The following is a 22,162-nucleotide window of genomic DNA, read 5'->3' on the forward strand; positions in this document are numbered from 1 at the left end:
CTGGCTCCAGCCCTCCCTCACACCTCCTCTCATTGGCTCACGTTCGGCTGAAACTCTGTCGCCACCTACTGGGGAAGAATTGAACATGTATCTATCCAAGAAAGACTGGGGTCTGCCTGCTCCAAATCAGGGGTCCTGACTACTGTGAGCATAACTGAAAGTGCCCAGAAGTGTCATTACTGCAGGTTTAGTAAAGGTGTAACACACATATCCTAATTTTTCCAACAACATTTTCAAGAATATTTGTGCAAAAGTCCAAAGTCTGTCATTCAGTCATCTTCTGTCACTGTCTCATTCAGATCTGGGTCACTGTGGGTCCGGAGCCTACCTGGAATCATTGAGTGAAAGACACACAGTCCCTCCATCTACCTCCACCTGCCATATGCCAATTTCCCCATTTTAACCTTGACATGAATGGGCAAAATAAAGTTGATAAAAATCATTTTAACGTGTGTTTTTGGACTGTGGGAGGAAACCGGAGCACCCGGAGGAAACCCACGCGGACTCGGGGAGAACACACCAACTCCTCACAGACAGTCACCCAGAGCGGGAATCGAACCCACAACCTACAGGTCCCTGGAGCTGTGTGACTGCCCCATATTCATTCAGTTAAACTATATTTATTACAAACTATTAAAATATATTTTTACATAGTCATAAACTCTGCACCCAAATGTGAGGCAAATAGTTACACAGATGTAGAATACAGAAAATAAAAAAATACCTCAATCAATACAGTTTAACCACCATCCTTAGGCCAACACATTACATTTACCTTCATCCTCCACAAACAGAACATTTTCTATATGCACTCAGTTAGATTCCGAGTTGGGGTCTTTAATGTGGGTAATAGTGGTACTGCTATGGCTGCACTTGTGCTCTACAGCTTGAGCCATGGTCAGCCTCCCTCCTACTCAGCTTTACATAAACCCGGGTGGACACAAGCCTATGCCGCACAAGCCACACATCCCGGGGCTGCTTTTAGAACACACGCTACAGCCAGCCACGGGTTTACACACAGGCTGCTTCTCACACACACACACACACACCTGTGGTGGTAATGGCCTAGTCCATCAGTTCTTTGACAGACTGATCAAACTCCTTCTGCAGTGTCAGTTTGATACATATTAGTAAGCTGAGTTCTACACTAACCAAGTAACATTATTACAGTAAATAGTAATATTCAGTGTGTGGGTTTAACCCCTTCCAAATCTCTCCTCTTGATGTTAACTTGATGAAATGTTAACAAGGTAAAACCGTGAGTATCACTGGAGGGGGGATTTAAATCTGAGCCCAGTTTGTCTCTTTATTGAGAGCTTTCCTAAATCACCAGGGTCTTTTCCTCAGGAGATTTTGTTAGACATCATACAGAAACTACAAATGTATAAAAACAGTCATATTGATTTACATTGGGAAATTTAACAACCTCAAATCCCAGGCTGTTTACATCCCATGACTTACTGCTGAGTAATTATATGTACCCCCCAGTGTTGAGCTGTAGATCCATGTAGTTGTGTTTTATGTTTAGTTGTATTATTTTGAGATGAGTTGGAGTGAAAGTTTTTGATCAGTACCACACACTTACCAATGCATGTTTTTGCAATGTGGGGGGGACACACCAAACCCCTCAGGGCAGTCACCCAACGCAGGTCTCGAACCCACAACCCCAGGACTCTGGACCTATGTGACAGTGATGCTACCTGTTGCACCACTGCCCCTTGCACTGAAATAAATACATGAATCTGTCCAAAATTACTAAAAGCAATGAACCCCAGACAATTTGCCATCTCGGCTGAAATTGCTGCACTATTCCCATGTTTCTGACTTCAGACGTCATGCTGCATAAACTCAACTCTAACATTTAAGATCAGTTAAATCTCTCATATCCAGCTTTTTTTACTTTGAACTACTAACAGAACTCTGCTAAATCTAAATTTTACAGTTTCACAAACTCAAAAAGAAGAAATTGTTGAAAATATTCGAATTATTGTGAATTGAGTGAAAATTTTCAATATGTTTTAAATTAGAATCACTCAATCCAGTTCATTACTTTGAACATTAGGGTTTACAGTGTAAGATCCATTAAAAGTGGTGAATCTGTCAGTTTATATCAACTAAAAGTGAGAGCAAGGCTGTGGTGTCAACATTCTAGGTAGGAACATGCTGATTCATCTTTGCGGCAGCATTGTGCTGGAGCTTTGAAGCATCTGAGGTAAGTGTAAAGTCAGTTTTTTCCTGGTTTGAATGTGTTGCGTGGTGTGAGAATGTTGTACACTGTGGGTCTGCAGTGGAGAGGTGCTGTGGACTACAGAAGTGCACTTCTTTTGCACCATGTGCGGCTGATATTCATGAGCTCATGGATATAATCCCCTCCTACACACGGCATGTTGTTAGATAACATATTGAGCACTTCAGGTAGGATGGACGCAGGAGGGATTTGCAAGGAAGAGGGTGGAAGGGAGAAAGAGAAAGTTAAAAGGAAAAAGCAAGAGGAATATAAATAATGAAAGACAGGGAAGAAAAGAAATGAGGAATATAGTTAAGACCCTCCTAACTCACCATCCTTCATAAACTCTCAGCTGAGTCAATAAAAAAACAATTACTTCCAGCACGAATGTGGAGACAGCGGTTCAATACGACACACTGCAGCAATTACCCACAGTGCCTTGCTGCAGGAGTATGTCTATAATGAAAATATCAAATCTTCTTTGGCTCACACTTTGAAAATATCCATGATTAATCCAAGCTTTCATTTGGTTAAGTGATACGCAGACATTGCAGAGAGCGAGGAGTACCTGTCAGGTAATGTGATTGGAGCTGTTTCAACCCAGGCTTGAGGTTAAAATGAGGTGACACCTCACAGCGCTGTGTCTCTTTGCTTTCTCCATTTCATTTCAGCTGAGCATGGCTGAGACGTCACCTGCTCATTTCAAATCGGGAGCATGCTGTCGGGAGCCCCCATGATCAGTCTCCTGAGCTGATACAGTGTGTAGAGACAAGATTGCAGTCAGCAGCAAGAAGAGTCACACATCACTAAACACAAGCCCAAATCCATACGGTTCGAAGCTAACACTGTTACACAAAGAGGCAATAAAAAGCCCTGAAAGGAGCTGAAGTACTCAATAGGAGGACGCTACAGGGCCTTGCGAGGCTGTCAATTATTATCTCCAAGCATTCTGGCTGTAAATGAAGTTGATAAGTCCAGACATCTTTGAGTCTGAAGTTAACTTCTTTCCTTCTGCACTGGAGTGCCAAAGCTAATTTAGCTAAAGTTTATATCTCCATAATTAGCACTTTGTAAAACACGCTGTAAAAAACACACATCTCAAACTACATCTAATTGATAAGGAATGTCAAATAGATGTACATATATTGTTTCTGAGTCTATATATAACATACTGACAGAATGACCCACTTGGCAGGCTGTTACAGTGAGGGATATCATCATCAGAGAATTATGAAACATGTAAATCCAAACATGTCTTGGCTGTCTAAGTGTTGGCCCAATCATCACTCATTGATGCCTCTGCAATTCAAACCTGGGAGTTCAAAAAAGTACAAATGGCTTTGCTCTCTCTAGGGTTGGTGAAATAGTCCCCTTTTTTCCACCGTTCACTGCCAGCACAGATGGCATTTTCCTCCAGAATATTCAGCTGTAAAATGATGTTACATTAGCTGCGGTTCAAGTACCTTGTTCCTAAAACCACCACTGTAAAAAAAGTCAGTAAGTCAGTACGTTTATCTAATTTCATACCAAACCACGCTGGTTTACTGATTTCATCTCAACCGTTGAATGGCACAGCAACTTGACATATAGCCTGTACTGTACATGAAATCTGAAAAGGGTGATTTTGGTTTGTTAAAGGCACGTCCCAGTTTTTGTGGCCTCTCCACATCTGGAGTCTATTTCTGGCCGCTCTCCTCTGTATGGATGCCCCTCAGGCACCACTACACTCCTGTAGAGACTGATAACATCTATTTTAGTTTATCCTCACTACTTATTCACTGCTAGTTCACAGCTGTTCTTAATCAACAATTTAATAAGAGATGTCATTGTTTAAATGTAGATCATTTCTCTAATAATGATGACAAAGAAGGATTTGGACATTGTGTTCCATCTGACATTACTTGCTACTGTTTATAGACTCTTCACATTAGGAAGGCTTATGTAAAAATATAGACAAATATCTACTTTTGAGCATGTATGTTATTGTCAGATTTGCAGCACCATAAAAACTAGACAAGCAATATCACAATTATTGTTTAACTCATATTGCTCATATCTACTGGGCAGCAAAGCGCTCATTTTCCAGAAACACACAAATGAGTAAAGACAAGAAATAATTACTTGAGATGACTGAAATGGGTCAACTCATTTTTTATAGTTTTTTGTGTTGTTTTCTGCTGTGTATACGCATGTGTGTGTGTGTGTGTGTGTGTAAAAGTATTGAGTTTACACAGCACTCAGAAAGCTAGGCTCTGTCTGATTACAGTTTTGCTTGAAAAAGCAGACCATGTGTATGCTGGTAAATTGACTGGCACCAGATCCGGAGACCAAAGAACAGTGCACAGGCCAGAGCCCATTATGTTCTGTGCAACCCCTTTAATGTCTGCATCACAGCGTGCTTTGAGCTCCAGCTCAGCCTACACAAAGACTGCTCTGCGCTGATGAATTTAAAGTTACTTTGGGGACATTGTTGTTTGATGTGATGGGCCAGGTGTGGCTCAGTATCCTTTGTTGTAACAAACCCACTGTCATCAAACCATCCAAGCTTATGTTGCTCACACGACACAGGGACCCAGTCGTCTAAAGCCTGGTTGTGGCATCAGTAAAGAAGCATATTAAAACAATGGTCAGTGCTTTCTTATGTCAATTCTAGTTTGCTAATTTTTGCAGGTTAATTTGTAGTGGTCATAAAAACAAAAAACACAGTCCTTTGACTTGTTGATAGGTTACAAATGGTTGCAAACATCTCAGTGGGGTTCTAGAACCTGGTCTATTAGAAGAGGTAATTAGAGTAATCTACTCAAGAAAAAGCTTAAGAAAAAATTGGCTAACTTTCTTAGAATAATGACTTAATTAGAGTTCCCAAGTGGGGAAATAAAACACTTAAGTAACTGCTCAAAAACAAGTTGAAGTTTTGAGTAACTTCTAAAAAAGTAGTACCTTTTTTTAAAAAAGTAATACACCCTGCATTTATCAGCACAGGAAGTGAATTTACTAGATTCTGTTCCTCTATTTAAAGGCACTCTTGATCTAAAATATAATAAACATCCAAAAACATGATCTAGTTGTTCTTTGTCTGATCAGTGTTGTGAAATTGTTTTATCATTAAATAAATAAATTAATCCTATTGGGTCAGGAAAACCAGCATAAATGCTTCTGTGTTGAGGCTTGAACAATGAACACATTGTGCCCATCTGTTAGTAGTTGTGACTGTCTTTTAAACTGGTTTATCTCTTCTATTAGCAGTTCAAAAGATCTATGTTAAATTTACAACTCAAGATAACATTGTTGATGTTGTAAAAATCATGCAACGTGATATTAGCATTCTTTCAAATTTCAGTTTAATTAACATTTTATTTAACATTTTTAATTAAGGCAGTCATCAACATCATATATTTTAAACAGCACAGGCTTTGTGCCATGGTGGAATACTTTATAATTTCGATTATTAGTATTTAGGATTTTAAGAAATTCAGATTTTTCCATATAAATATCTGTATGCAACCACTTATTGAAAAGATTTTAATTCCACAGTCTGGATTTCTTAAATGTACAACACATACAGAGAAAATAGTGTAAAATTAATTTCAGAAGTAAAGAAAAAAAGAGAAAAAACTATCCTTTTCTCTCTTCTCCCTATTCCATTATCCAAAAAGCTCCTAATCTAAAGCCTCTGCGAAACCTGAAAACAAAGTTACGTTTCTGGACAATATCACCTCTGAGTTGTTTTAATGCAGCCTGCTACAATAAAGCCGACCATGACAAAGGCTCTGTAATGAGAAGCTAATGCAATTTGGGTGTTTTCATATGGAGCGGATGGTGGTGCCTTGTTTAGCTGAAAGGGAGAATCAGCTGCTCTTTGACAATTTGCCTGTTAGAAAATGGTCAGTTACACAGAGTTTTAACTTTTCTTCTCTTTTCCCTTATCTTCTTCTTCTTTTTCTTCTTCTTCTTTTTCACTTTTGTCTTGGAGTAGTAGGGCCCAGGGTCAGGCTCTTCAGCTTGGTGTTGGGTCTATTTCTCTTAAAACTGTGAAGTTAAAACCCAGCATCTGTTTTTGCATTTTAAAATAGGTCAAGGTACTGAAAATAATATGAAAATTAGGTAAAGACCAGGAAAATTGAGCCAGGTACACTGCTGGGCCAAGTTTGTTTTTTGTTGTTGTGTAGAGTTCTATACAAAAACATACAGTGTTTGTAAGATTGTAAACTTTTAAGAACTTTATTTGCTGCTGTGTTCAAATGATGTAGTAAAAACTAAAAATACACAAAAACAGAGATACATGTTTTTCTTTGCACAGTGACAATATATTGTGAAAATGAGACTTTGAGAGCATCCAGTTCTTTAAATAAAACAGGACACCCACTCACACCTGACTGTCATCCCAATGATTGAAAACACCTGACACCTGATTTCACCTTCTAATTATTTCCTAATCCTAAAGGTTCAGATACTGTTGCCACTCAGAGATGTTACACTGAATCATTTTCCTTGATACATAAATAATACATTTTAATATCATTAGTTTGTTTTTATGTCCCTTTTAGGGCTTGTGTTAAAACCTACTAAAGTTTTAGATTAAATTTATATGGAAATATTGAAAATTCTAAAGGGTTCACAGATATTCAGCATTGAAGTACGTTTCTCTGAGATTTGCAAGTACAGTGGAGGTGCAAGTGCCGAAGTCATGGTGAGTTGCCATGCTCCCTTTGTCCTACACAGTCAGCAGCATTTTAAATAATTTCATAAAACACATCATTGAGTCACTGGACTCAATTAGACAGTGGCAGTAATTCAATTTTACTGCAAACATTACCCAAGTATTATTGTTAAAAAAGAGGACATCTTTTTTTAAAGTTCAATTTAGCAAATACAATATTTATGTAGCGGCACGGTGGTGCAGCAGGTAGTGTCGCAGTCACACAGCTCCAGGGGCCTGGAGGTTGTGTGTTCAATTCCCACTCCGGGTGACTGTCTGTGAGGAGTGTGGTGTGTTCTCCCCGTGTCCGCATGGGTTTCCTCCGGGTTCTCCGGTTTCCTCCCACAGTCAGAAAACACACGTTGGTAGGTTGATTGGCGACTAAAAGGTGTCCGTAGGTGTGAGTGAATGTGTCTGTTTTGCCCTGTGAAGGACTGGCGCCCCCTCTAGGGTGTATTCCTGCCTTGCGCCCAATGATTCCAGGTAGGCTCTGGACCCACTGCAACCCTGAACTGGATAAGCGATTACAGATAATGAATGAATGAATAATTATGTAGCTGCCATTTGCCTAGACAGCTAGCTAGCAACATTTACAAATTATATTACAAACTTTAAAATGAGTAAGAGCTAAAATAACTAAACGAAACTAAAGAAAAAAAGTGCCTATGAATTCAATTCATTTTTAAATAACCTACAGAGCTACAGAGAATTCATGTAGATCCTAAACTAAGATACATGGAATGTTGGCCCTGTTTTATTATAATTTAGCAAGTTACATTAATACCATTTAGCAAGTTTGAATCCTAAAACCCCTTACAATTCTTAACTTTTAAAATATAATTTGGAACTAAGCTAATGTTTTTAATATACAGGATCACTGCAGGGAGAAACCGTTTTGCACAATAGCTAAAACTGTCTGTAAACAATGCACCCTGAACTACACAGGTGCAGGTCATAAAATTAGAACATCATGAAAAGTTGCTTTATTACAGTAATTCCATTCAAAAAGTGGAACTTGTATATTATATTCATTCATTACACACAGACTGATATATTTCAAATGTTTGTTTCTTTTATTTGATGATTATAACTGACAACTAATGCAAAACCCCAAATTCAGTATCTCAGAAAATTAGAATATTGTAAAAAGGTTCAATACTGAAGACACCTGGTGCCACACTCTAATCAGCTCATTAACTCAAAACACCTGCAAAGGCCTTTAAATGGTCTCTCAGTCTAATTCTGTATGCTACACAATCATGGGGAAGACTGCTGACTTGACAGTTGTCCAAAATACGACCATTGACATCTTATACAAGCATGGCAAGACAAAAAAAGTCATTGTAAAGAAGCTGGCTGTACACAGAGCTCTGTGTCCAAGCACAATAATACAGAGGAGAATGGAAGGAAAAGATATGGTAGAAAAAGTGTACAAGCAATAGAGATAACTGCACCCTGGAGAGGATTGTGAAACAAAACCCATTCAAAAATGTGGGGGAGACTGGACTGCAGCTGGACTCAGTACTTCAAGAACCACCACACACAGACATATGCAAGACATTGGTTTCAGCTGTCGCATTCCTTGTGTCAAGCCACTCTTCAACAAGAGACAGCGTCAGAAGCGTCTTGCTTCCAAAAAGAACTGGACTGCTGCTGAGTGGTCCAATGTTATGTTCTCTGATAAAAGTAAATTTTGCATTTCCTTTTGGAAATCATGGACCCAGAGTCAGGAGGAAGAAAGGAGAGGCACAGAATCCACTTTGCTTGAGGTGCAGTATGAAGTTTCTGGTAACACTTTAAATTAGAGCCCGCTAGTTACTGAGTAAGTACAGAGTAAGTAACTGTTAAGTAAACTGTAAGATAAAATAAGTACTGAGTAGGTAAGGAGTATGATACTAGAAATATGTGGTTATTACTGGGTATCTTACAAACATTTTACAAATGAGGCATGGTGTCATACAGAGAAAGTACCTATTAGGAAAACCATAAGATATATTAAGTACTGAGTAAGTAAAGGGTATACTAGAAATATGTGGTTATTACTGGTATCTTACAAACATTTTACAAATAAGGCATGTAACTACATTCTGAATCCATTGTACTTCTGAGCATAAATATAGATTTTAAAGTGAAAAGTATTATAAATAATTCAGTGCATTTCTGAATGTAATTATAGATCCTTTAAAATTATTTACAGTGCACCTACAGAGAAGGACATGGTTGGCGACTTTCATTACAGGCACTAGTGGAGTTTCAAGGTGCTTTGTACTCATTAGGTTCAGGACGTGATTTACCATAATAATCATCATCACATACTTCAGATATACAAACTGGATTCTAAAAACGTTGGGACACTAAACAAATTGTGAATAAAAACTGAATGCAATGATGTGGAGGTGCCAACATCTAATATTTTATTCAGAACAGAACACAAATCACAGATCAAAAGTTTAAACTGACAGAATGTATCATTTTAAGGGAAAAATATGTTGTTTCAAAATTTCATGCCATCAACAAATCCCAAAAAAGTTGGGACAAGGCCATTTTTTACCACTGTGTGGCATCCCCCCTTCTTCTTACAACACTCAACAGACGTCTGGTGACAGAGGAGACCAGTTTCTCAAGTTTAGAAATAGGAATGCTCTCTCATTCATGTCTAATACAGGCCTCTAACTGTTCAATCGTCTTGGGCCTTCGTTGTCGCACCTTCCTCTTTATGATGCACCAAATGTTCTCTATAGGTGAAAGATCTGGACTGCAGGCTGCCATTTCAGTCCCCAGATTCTTCTCCTACGTAGCCATGATGTTGTGATTGCTGCAGAATGTGGTCTATCATTATCTTGTTGAAAAATGCAGGGTCTTCCCTGAAAGAGATGACGTCTAGATGAGAGCATATGTTGTTCTAGAACCTGAACATAGTTCTCTGCATTAATGGTGCTTTTCCAGACATGCAAGCTGCCCATGCCACAAGCACTCATGCAACCCCATACCATCAGTGATGCAGGCTTCTGAACGGAGCGTTGATAACAACTTGGGTTATCCTTGTCCTCTCTGGTCCAGATGACATGGCGTCCCAGTGTTCCATAAAGAACTTCAAATCGTGACTCATCTGACCACAGAACAGTCTTCCATTTTGACACACTCCATTTTTAAAAGACCCCTGGCCCAGTGCAAACGTCTGAGCTTGTGGAGCTTGCTTAGAAATGGCTTCCTCTTTGCACTGTAGAGTTTCAGTTAGCAACAGCGGATAGCACGGTGGATTGTGTTCACTGACAATGCTTTCTGGAAGTATTCCTGAGCCCACTCTGTTATTTCTTTGACAGTGGTATTCCTGTTTGAGGTGCAGTGACGTTTAAGGGCCCGGAGATCACGAGCATCCAGTAGAGTTTTATGGCCTTGACCCTTACGCACAGCAATTGTTCCAGATTCTCTAAAACATTTTGAAGACTTAGGGCTTATGAGGGCTTATGAATGAAAGGTTGTTGGCAGAAGAATTGGGGGCGGTGCGAGTGAAGAAACAGTATTGTCCTCCTCCCTCGATCCACAGCTAAGGAGCCCTTGAGCAAGGCACCAAACCCACAACTGCTCCCCGAGCGTTGGGGATGACTGCCCACTGCTCTGGGTATGTGTTCCCAGCCCCTAGGGCACTATTGTGTGTGTGTTCACTACCACAGATGAGTTAAATGTGGAAGACACATTTTGTTGTACAATGACAAATAATTGCACATTTAATTTTCATTTAATTGACCCTCCTCAAAAAGTAAACTTAAATTAAAAATAAACAATAAATATGTTACATTTATGTAAACATGCTTATGTTAGTTTAAACACACAGTAATGATTGTTTGCTAATAGACTAATTCAAGACAGCTGAACTCAAGTCAAAAACAACAACATAATAACAATAATCAAAGGAATAATACCAGCAGCAATGATAAAACACCACAGTTGATGGGTTCTTTTGTGGTTCAGTGGTAGTGTTTATAACGATTAAATAACCATGCTGTTAGGTGCATTTCTTTTATGTGTTTTCTAGACATGATAATTAGGAGAATCATCTGGAATCACTGACACTGAGTTTGTTTAAAGTCTCTTTTTGACATGGAAATAATAAACTGAAGAAACTCAGTAGAGCTGCACTCTGCCAGGCTCTTTGGTTTATATATTTAAAAATATATTACTATAACTGAACTGTAAATTTTACATTAGTTACAGTACACTCTAAAATGTGTGTGTAAATAAGACTGAGGAGGATAATGCTGGCTAGGCAGCTAGCTGCTTCTACTACTAATGATTGGATTCCCTGATCCAGGGGTCTGTTGGTCAAGATAATGCTGAGTACTGTGTCTCCCTCTACTGCCCAAAATAAAGACCAACAGCTTCATCGGTGCTCCTCCAGTTATCCTTGTACTTAACTTATCAGTGTTTACATTTATGGCTGTCACTGTCTGCGAGGATCTTTAGATTGTATTAGTCTGAACCTGGTTCTTTCAAATACTGCACTTGAAAAGTGTATTCAAATTATCTATATGTCTATGTGTTAGAGTCCTATGATCTAGAGTCCTTGGACAAGGCCATAAGATTTCCTTTCTCTTGAAATGTGGAGGAAAATATTCACCGTCCTCCAATAGGCTCCACACAAAACAATGTATAGGTTAGAACTGCAGCTTGTGACGAATCATGAAAGTATAATATAAGCACTGTACAGTTAATGAAAGGGACGGTGTGCAGAAGTGGTGTCCTTTGAATGCTTCATTCAATTCCTGGTCTAAGAATCCTATTTTCAAGTTGGTTTCTGCTCATATGTTCCACCTCTTTACATAATGTATTCTGTCAGCTTCATTGTCAGAAAACCACAAGTTTAGCCTCTCCTCCCACTAGTCTGGACAATAAGATGGAAATTTAATTTTAAAATTAGTTTTTTTTTTTTTTAAATATCCTCCCATCCGAGATTCAGATGCAAAAGTGAATGGTGATGGAAAGCATAGCTTAAGTCACAGCAAGATACAGATTATATTGACGATTAATATTGTATTTTATAGACTGATTTTCTGTCTGGAGAGGGTTATTAAGGCATTTGAGTAGGTGTTTGCCCAAAAGCAGACCCACCCAACACACACAAACCAGAGCTGGTCATGACTGTTTGATAAATGATCATATAAAAATGAAAGTATCTTTAATACATACATTTATTTTCACCTGGGATAAATCCGTCTTTGTTTAACTGTCCTAGCATTGTTTTGGACGTGTTTGGAACGTTTGATTCATCTTTAAAAAAAATTAATTAAATTAAAGTTTCAGGTGTTACTGACAACAACTGAGCAGATTTTTTTGCTAAGTTATAAGTAGTCAACGGAATACACGGAAGATATTTGTATATATATATTTTGTTTGTTTGTTTATCATGTCCTTAGCCAATCTCTTGGCTACTCCGCTGAACCACGTTTCAGTTTGGAGGAGGGGGCAGATTGGAGCCCGTTTTATTTGTTTTAAACGCTTTTTGGAAGACGCTCTGAACTGTAATTCTAACAACCCGTGCCAGTTATTAACTGTGTAGGGGTGATTAGTTTCATGTTGTTCCAGACGTAACACTCTATATTTCACTATTAGTGCGAATGTGGGATTGGAGACGAAGTTAAAACGCTTGTCTAAAATGAGCCATTATTTCGGTCAGCCTCAAACATGTCATGGCGGCCCAGTGAAAACTGTGGCTTCAGACATTTTCATTGGTTAACGGAGCTGCATCCTCTTTCATAACACAGAGAGCCCAGCCGCCCGCCTGCCTCCTTTCTCCGTAGCACCAGTGCACCCTGCTCCGTATTGTGATGTTTCTCCGCTGTTTTGTATGGTATTGTTTCACTGTGTTTCTTTGAGACGCAGCAGCGATATGCACGTGCATCGAGGGGCTTTACACAGAGCGGGACCCTCAGAAAACGTGTGCTCCCCCTCTAAAAGTGAGTCTCTCTGCTCCATGGCAAAGAGAAGGCTCTCTCTGGGGCAAATACTGCGGTGTGGGGTAATAAAGACCCCCTATGCGCTACTTGTCCGCTGAGTTGAGTCGAGTTAGATGGACACTTCTGTCTCCAGATGAGTTTCGCCGAGTTTACATCCGGGTTTTTCCCTAGGCAATGGGAGACGCAGCACCACCGTTCCCTAGGCAAAGTGAAATAAATTCGCCGCACCGTCACAAAAAGTAGTTCTGTTTTAAAACACGTTTTCTTTCTCCTTTCCGAGGCGGACCGGAGCGACTCTTTTCACTTTTACATTCCCGCTGTGTGTCGGGAATCGCTCTGAGCCACCGCCGACCGAAAAGAGTATTTTTTCCGCTGACTTTTCGTAGCCCCTTCGTCTCCCTCTTCCTGCGCGCATTGATAATTTGAGTGCTGCGGCTGTGGTGAATGAGATTGAAGAAGAGTTCTTGTTTTGTATCTCAGTTTCTCTCTTTTTTTACACACACATTAAATTTAAACAAACAATAAATAAGACTGGCTAGGCTGACCCAGCTCGATCCAGGGTGTTATTAGAGTTATGTACCGGGCCGGATCAGGTACTCTTGGCCGAGATATTTGGGGTGTTTTGTAAATATTTATTTAAATAATTTGTGAGGAGAGAAGGACTACTGCTCAAGTGAGTAGTGCAGGGTAAGTGCACCTTGGGATCTTTTTTATTATAACTTTTATTCTCGTCCCTCGGCTTTTGATGGGACTTTGATTGTTTTGTTAGGCGCTATGCTGTGCTTCACTCTAGGTATCTGGAGATATTTGTGTGTGTGTGTGTTGTGAGTAAGTGTGGCTGCTTCGTTTCTCCTTATTCTAGGAGTTGAGTGGTTTTCCTCCGGAGTGCAGAGCTCATTGGAGGACGAACATTAAAAGGGGCCGATTTTAACTTACAGCCACCAGCTCTGTTCACAACAGAACACAGCGGATGAGCAGGAGATGGGGAAAGAAAACTGAAAAGAAGGAAACTGAGTGTGTTGTGGAGTGGATGTTTGAGCAGCGGGTCTGTGAAGCCGAGCTCCGCTCCGTTAACATTAGCTCGCAGCCGCTGCTCTAACAGTTATTTGTCGCTTCAATTGGCTACTGTTAGCCTGTTAGCAAGCGGCGTTAGCTCCTCATCTGTGGACAACGTTAGCTCGACTTCAACTAAGAGCTGTTAGCCTGCCACATCAGTGTGTAACAGGGCGAGAGAGTGTATGTGTATTTGAGAGTGAGAGACACACATTAAGGGAGTTTATTAGTGCCGTAGTTTATAACCTACATTTGTTGCTGAAACTTATGAGGAATTGTTCGGGAGCAGAGTCTCTTCAAGAGCCCTCCTTTCATTAGTGTCGTCTAATAGTGTCCACTTTGAGGAGTTGATAGACTCGCTAGCTTGCACCCAGACGTCCAGAAGTCGACCGCACCGACAAGGCTGAAGTTGTGACTCTTTTATACCAATTCTCCTTTCCACCTTAAACAGTGCGGCAGTTACACTACACAAGGCGGCAGAGTGTAACTAACTGCACCGTTTAAGGTGGAACTGAGAATTCGAATAAAAAGCTACCGTTTCAGATTCTTGTGGAGCATCGCACACAAGACTTTGTCGGAGAGGCTTTAACTCGACCGCAAACTTTAAGCATTGTATGCTAACTTAGTTGTGGGGTAGTTTTCCCCCCTCTCGCTCTGTTATCCTGCAGCAGTGAGTAACACAGGTTGTATCCGCCTCCGAGGCCCGTGCTACAATAAACTGCACTTTTGCCCCCTCTTCGTTGTTTCCGAGTCCCACATCCTCACACTGTTGTAGGCCTAATTAAGTGGATGACAACTTTTTCCTCATTATCCACCACTCTCAGGCCAGGTATAAACACGTATGATTGACTGAATCAAGTTCCAGTTTTTTCTCAGCGAGTGACATATACAAGGATCACTAAAATGGGATCAAGACTTTTTTTTCAGGGGTGGTTGGTTTAAAGTGTGCCCCCCTCTCTCTGATTGTGTACCAGGAATATGTCACGTATATACCTCAAGTCCTCACAGCGTAAATCATTACATTTTAACGTATAGACCCGTTTTAGGGTTAGGCTAGTAGTACATCTGGATAAGGTAAAAGTATTTCTTCACAAAATTAGCGGACGTTTATGTAATGGCCCCACGATACATAATAACAATTATGTATGCAAAAATCTGCAGGTCCCTTCAGTCTGTTAAACGAGTTTCTTCTTGTAGGCCGTAATATACGCCTTGCAATTCGACTTAAACTTTCTGTTTGGACGCTCCATGTTAGCTGAGCTCATATTTACTGTTTTAATTTTTTTTTTACATTTTAAGAGTGTTGCTTAAAAGGGAATTCCATCCAGTTTTATTTTAAAAACATATTTTACAAACACTCAGTGTGTCACCTTAGACATTGATTTGCAGTACTTCTGGGCAAAGTGTTTGGCCAAAAATGTCATTTAAAAACAATCATAATATGATTGCAGATGTTTAAGAAACAAAATGATAAGCACGTTTACACATTTAATATTATGAGCAAAGTTACATATTTAAAGTTAGAAAATACATGTAGCTTCTCAGATTGTTTTTGATCATAAATTATGTATTTATAGCATCACATCTCCTGGGTCATATCTTTACCATGCTTAAGAAATGTATAACTGGTAAAAACATCTTTACATCACTTTAAAATTCAATTGTTGTAAACCTGTAATTAACAGATTTAATAATTTTATTATATTATAAAATTATATTATAATTTTTTTAAACGCGGTGGTCTGTGGAGTCGCTTGCAACAAATGAAAGCTTATTATTTACTAAAATTGTACAATTTAACTATCTCACCTGCTTTTTATCAAAATAAATAAATTCATGATCAATAAAATGTTTGTAGGTCCTATATGGCTCTTCAATTTCATCCAAAGTCAAATGTGGAAAGTTGTAACAGGACACTAAATGTTCAGGGATAGGTTAGCTGCTTCTTTCCATGTTGTAATCAGTTTTCACAAATAGGCTTTCTGTTTCCTAGAAAGATGATATTCCTTTAGATATGAGAAGGACAGTCTTAGACATGTCTGGGAGTGTAGTCTGTTTTACACATTTTGTGTATCATTTTGTTTTAATCGATACCTTGTAAGTAACAAAAGCTATATCATCTGTATGGAATTTCATGAAACAGGAAAAGTTGTAAAGGACCCCTATGTTTCAACTATTAGCCATAAAGCTGTAGAATTTACAGTGCTGTATGCATGTGTGATGTGACCATATAAGCTATGGAGTTTGACCTCAATCCCTGTCAGTAACATGTACCTGTGGTATTAAAGTTATGATCTGCAAGTAAATATTAAAAAAATGTATAAAGTATTTGTACACTATAAGAAAAGTAAATAAACAAGTGGACACATTTTCATATTCTTGTATTTTAAATTATAATTTAAGATCACAGCACATTTTAAGATCACAAAAAAGCACTGCATCTTTTTATCTAGGGGCCGCCCCCATAAACCTCACAGACATCTGAAGTAATAATGATATTATTGGTAGCTTTCAGGAAATCAAAATACAGACTACACTTCTGGACACGTGAAAGTGGAAAGCAATGGAAAAGGATTAGTAGGAAGCAAAGTATCTTATTTAGATTGTCTAATGTTCAGGATCAGAAATGCACTGCTACAGATCATTAGAATTTCATGCTTAAATATTGAGCACTACATAATGTAATCATAAATATCAGCAATATGAAATTGGACACCAGACAACGGTAATCATAAAAGGCTGACATAACTGTAAATACAATAAATAAAGAAATAAATCTGGCATAGTTCAGAATTGACTTTTATATATCATGTATTTTAAGCACAACAGTGTTAGGTTGTTTCTAAGAACATGACATTAAATATTGCAGTAGAATAATTGTTTCATGACTAGTGTCTTAGCTTGTTATTATAACTTGGGACAAACATGTTGTTTTGTGACTTGAGCTAAAAACATTTACCTTTTATTGTTTTACTGTATTGTAAAATGCATCACAACACATTTAGATGTAAAAAAAACAACAACTTTTGTTTAGTAAAACAAGAAGAACTATGCAGTGTTTTATGTATTTTATGTGGTTGACAATGATGTTTGCTATGTGATATTTTTATGGAAGTGATAAATGGCTGCAATGCAAACCTTAGCAGTCTAATTGTCTTATTAGTGTGCTAAGCTAATAGCCAGCAGTTTGAATATATTTAAGGTTTAAAAGTGCCATAGCTGCCACAAGATGGGCTCTGAGTTTCCAAACAGCCCTTGACATACAGACATAGTCATTATGTTTTACTGGTTACAGATTCTTCTTTGCTTTTTCTGGAAATAATGTGTTGCAGTATAATAAGCTGAGTTGGTAGATGCAGCAGTTTCTGGTCAGGCCTCTAAATTCAGTGCAAGATGTGTGTGTGCACTCAGGAGTAAAGAGATGAGACACAGTAATAGATTCTGTCTGCTTATTGTGTAGTAGAACTGCTAGCTCACAGGTGGAACCAGTAATGAACCGACAGTTGAATGCTGTGCTGTCCCACAGGCTCTGAGAGTCTTTCTCCCTCTGCCTAACAGGGTGTGTGTATGTGTGTGTGTGTTTTCTCTTGCACAGGGAGTTGGAGAGTGAGTGGACACCAGTCTCATTGCCAGCTGGTGAGTCCTGTAATAGCTTCAGTTATAATTGTTCTCTTGGCTCAGTGCCTCGCACACCAAAATCAATGGGACTGAATGTCTGTAAGGCTGCCTCTGACTCACTTTCACACAAGTCATTGCCGTGGAGTAATTGTGATGCTCTATGCAGAGCCAAATGGATATTGCCGTTAAAAGTCTATCCATATACTTTTTTGTCTTCATTCTTTTTTTTTTGGGGGGGTGTGCGGGGTAATTTTAATTTTATTATTTTATTTATTTTTATTTACTTATTTTTACCCCCACTGTCCAATTCTGCTCTATTTTTTATTTTAGCTATGCAGATGGTTGTTTATAATATCATGCTTAGGTCATTTGAGCATTCTTTAATAAATAAATAAAGCACATGCATTAAGACAACAAAGAACAAAACCAGTTATTGTTAACTTGTAGTGTTTACAGATGCCTGAAAAGGCCACTTTTATGGTCAAATTTAAATTGCTGCTTTTAAGCTTCTTAACAGTCTCTATTAGGTCCATCATAGTTCAGTATTATAGCATAAATAGTGATTCACCCAGTTTTGTTGGTATGGTTCCCAAGGGACCAATTTGATTAAATAACCGCTGAACAAACAACAATAGTCTATTTATGAAGGCTTTCTTTAAATGATTTCTTTAACAGGCTGAAAGATTTCTGGGACCGATTTGCTGGCGAACTGGATCAATGATGGAATTACAAACATTACAGGAGGCCCTAAAAGTAGAAATACAAGTTCATCAGGTTTGATACCCTAACTTTTTAATTGGTGCAATCCTATTTTATTTTCAAGTAAAGCTTTTAATTAGGTTATCTGAAAGTTTCAAAGTTAATGTGCCTGATCCAAAAATTGCTTACTTGGCTCTGGGTTGGGTTGTGCTGCACAGTTAAGAATTTCTGCTGTATCCAAAAGACCTTATGCAGAAAATCAAAAAATAATAAGTTGAGAGAGAAAGATTACTATGTACTGTGTTACTTTGTAACTGTGTATATATATTAGTATAATTACTTATACATAAATACACACACGTGCGACTCTATTGCACTGGCAGTGAAATATATTTAGAAGTATGTTTTAGGTAGAACCCGAGCCTAAAGGAGTAGAAAAAGAGCCTAAAAAGCAAAACGGATTTGGTCGGGATAATGGCAGCATTATTGTCAGAATGACCACACTAGCTAAATTTTACGCTTATTAGAGCTTCTAGGTATGTGTTAATGAGAATTGGTATTCTTGGACTGCATGGTGTACTGGGTTTGAAATTATATTTAATCCCAGATATTATGGTTTTGTTGTTGTTGTTTAGCAGGATCCAACAGGTTTTTTTTTGTTTGTTTGTTTGTTTGTTTTTGTAAAAATTAGCTTTTCTTATTTCCTCCTCTTTATTATGTTGACTGTACAGGGCTTTAGTGCTGTGGAATCATGTGGATATTTGTCTAAAGGGACACAGGGCTCTATTCCTAGCCAGTCCCATTCTTTTACACAGGCCCTACCATTAATTTCAGTCTGTTAGGTAGTTTGACTCAATGCTGCATTCTAGTGGACAAAAAGTTATTTACAAATCACAGAAGATATTACATGAGAAAACATCTATTATGAGTTATATATCTTTGAAAGTTATTATTATTAATATTGTTTTAGTTGTCAGTTGGCATGTTCTAAAATTAACCTACTGACTATATAGAAGACATCTATTAGAGCAGACGTGTATCATGCTGTAGTGCGGAGTTTGGCCTAGGAGTGTCACTGGTGCTCTATATTAAGTGTTATGAGGCACTTCTAATCTAACTTTCTTTGTCACAGAAACTGGTCGCACAAATGAAGCAGGACCCACAGGTAAATATACACAAGTATTTAATTCACTTGTACATTTTATGGACAATTTCAAGTTTCTTTTTATGACCAAAGAACAAAACTATCAGTCATTGGTTGGTAGGCTAAATATTCTGTGATTTTGTTGCAAAGAAAGTGCAGCAGAAAAAAAAAAACATTAATTAATCGTGCGTTTATTAAACTTTATCTGGAAGCTGGCTCCTAATATTTTCATTTGGAAATTTGGCAAATGTAAAGCATTAAAAATTACAGTGCTCTTATATTCACTGACGGTTTTGGCTGCTTCTACCTCTCCCCTCTCTCCTAGCAAAAAAAAAAAAAAAAACAGCGATTCCAGTAAAACCATTGCAGTCTAGGTGGATATTTGTGACTGTTCAGTGAGCTGGCAGTAGCAAAGCATAAAAGTATTTGTTTTGTTTTTTCAACAACCGTGTTTAAAATTTCCTTTATAAGGAAGTTTGTGTGCATATTGTTCTCCAAAACAACCAGTGAAAAACATTATAAGAGTTTAAAAGTGTTATATTGAACCTATAATATAGTGAACCTATTGATTTTGAATAGCAAGTGGGTGTATTCTTATTTTAATTTATCTGTTGTTGAGCATTTAGTATAAGATGTTAGTACAGTTTTTATATCCATATTACACTACATTGCCAAAAGTATTCACTCCACTCACCCAACCATATAATTAAATTCAGTTATTCCAATTACTTCCATGGCCTCAGTTGTATAGAAACAAGCACCTAGGCATGCAGACTGCTTCTACAAACATTAGTGAAAGAATGGGTCACTTTGAGGAGCTTGGTGAATTCCAGCATGGTACTGTGATAGGATGCCACCTGTGTAACAAGTCCAGTCGTGAAATTTCCTCTCTACTAAATATTCCACAGTCAACTGTCAGTGGTATTATTAAAAAATGGGGAGTGATTGAGAACGACAGCAACTCAGTCATGAAGTGGTAGTCAGTGGATGCTGAGGTGCATAGTGTGCAGAAGTCACCAACTTTCTGAAGAGTCAATCACTACAGACCTCCAAACTTCATGTGGCCTTCAGATTAGCTCAGGAGCAGTGTGTAGAGAGCTTCATGCAATGGGTTTCCATGGCCGTGCAGCTGCTTCCAAGCCTTACATCACCAAGCACAATGCAAAGCGTCAGATGCAGTGGTGTAAGGCGTGCTGCCAATAAACTGTAGAACACCTCTAGGGTGACGAATCACACTTCTCTGTCTAGCAATCTGATGGACAAGTGTGGGTTTGGCGGCTGCCTTGAGAGCGGTACTTAACTGACTGTATTTTGCCAGGTGTAAAGTTTAGTGGAGGGGGGATAATGGCCTGGTATTGTTCTTCAGGAGTTGGTCTTGGGCCCCTTAGTTCCAATGAAAGGAACTAAGGAACTATATATTACAGCATACTAAACATGGATAATTAAAATAGAAAAAAAAAAAACACTTTCTGTGAACAGTTTGGGCATGGCCCCTTCCTGTTCCAACAATACTGTGCACCAGTGCACAAAGCAAGGTCCACAAAGACATGGATGAGTGAGTTTGGTGTGGAAGAACTTGACTGGCCTGACCTCAATCCAAACCTCTCGTCCAACATCAGTGTTTGACAAATGTGCTTCTGAAAGAATGGTGAAAAATTCCCATAAACACACTCAACAAAGCCACAAAAACAAAGTTGAAGCTGTTATAGCTGCAAAGGGTGCACTGATATCATATTAAACCCTGTGGATTAAGAATGGGAGGTCACTTAAGTTCATATGCGTGCACAGGCAGACTAGTGAATACATCTGGCAATATAGTTTACCTCTTAGAAATTCCTTGTAATTTTGTGGCTTGTGCACGTTTAAGAATTGCCCCAAAAGGCACACCATTTATTGCTTTGCATAAATGACACCATATTCTTGTTATGTAAGACATAAACCTCTTCATTTGTGTTTTACTAACTGGAGAAATTACTGAAAATGGCATATGATACCAGACCTATTGGTCTAACCTCAGTTTATGAAACGTTGACAGACTTCTAAATGCAGCCAAAATCAGCAATGAATTTGCCAGTATGGTTGAGGCCTTCAGATTCCAAGGGCCTGCCATCTGTGAAAATTGTAGCAAAGACGAATTCTCCAAGAGTGGGGAAAAAAACATCACAGCAATTGAAAGAACCGAAAAACTGTCAGAGGAACACCTTCGTACGTTATCACATCTTTAATGTGTGTTTTGAATTGTGTAGCATGCTTTCCCCTTGATGTGAAATAGTCTTGTTTGTGTTCTCTCTGTTGTGAAAACTTTGTGCCCTACTTTCTTGTTATGTGATAGGCTGCACCGAATGTTTATAACACATACCGGTGGATAAAAGCGATTCTCATTTTGCTGCTTGGCTTATGTTTTGATTTGAGGGTTTATGTGCGACTGGTATGATACTTCACAACCCTATGCACAAAGTCATTGAGGCAGTTCTAAGAGGATTTGTAATTACATTGTGTTAATTTCCTCCTTAGAATGCTGATCTGAAAAAACAGCTGCATGAACTTCAGGCGAAGATCACTGCTCTGAGTGAAAAACAGGTATGCTGATATATTTCGGTTTCTTTTCTTTGATTTGGCAAGCATGTGCTGTAAGATAATGCCTGTATAGACAGAAAAGTTGATGTGATGCAGCAAATTATGCATAAAACTGGATATTTAAAAACTTTTACAGTCCTTTGGTGTCAAATACATGTTCAGTGACAAAAACTGTTAATGTTGGAGCATTC

The 22,162-nt window shown here is 38.5% G+C and overlaps 1 protein-coding gene across 3 annotated transcripts in view; it reads left to right on the top strand.

Annotated features, from left to right (window-relative positions):
* Positions 1-12,757: 12,757 nt before the first annotated feature.
* phf21ab (PHD finger protein 21Ab) overlaps positions 12,758-22,162 on the top strand; it is a 28,712-nt gene continuing 19,307 nt past the window's right edge. For 2 of the 3 annotated variants that reach the window (XM_066669550.1, XM_066669551.1), the window contains exons 1-5: positions 12,758-12,880; positions 17,529-17,569; positions 18,227-18,325; positions 19,383-19,415; positions 21,909-21,974. In XM_066669550.1, the coding sequence (XP_066525647.1) occupies positions 12,772-12,880; positions 17,529-17,569; positions 18,227-18,325; positions 19,383-19,415; positions 21,909-21,974 (348 nt within the window). In that variant the 5' untranslated portion in view covers positions 12,758-12,771. Of the gene's footprint in view, positions 12,881-13,361; positions 13,568-17,528; positions 17,570-18,226; positions 18,326-19,382; positions 19,416-21,908; positions 21,975-22,162 lie in introns of those variants that run through there. The other variant, XM_066669553.1, reaches the window with a different exon arrangement.

The sequence above is a fragment of the Hoplias malabaricus genome, chromosome 4 (assembly GCF_029633855.1).
Source record: "Hoplias malabaricus isolate fHopMal1 chromosome 4, fHopMal1.hap1, whole genome shotgun sequence".
In the NCBI taxonomy this organism is placed as follows: domain Eukaryota; kingdom Metazoa; phylum Chordata; class Actinopteri; order Characiformes; family Erythrinidae; genus Hoplias; species Hoplias malabaricus.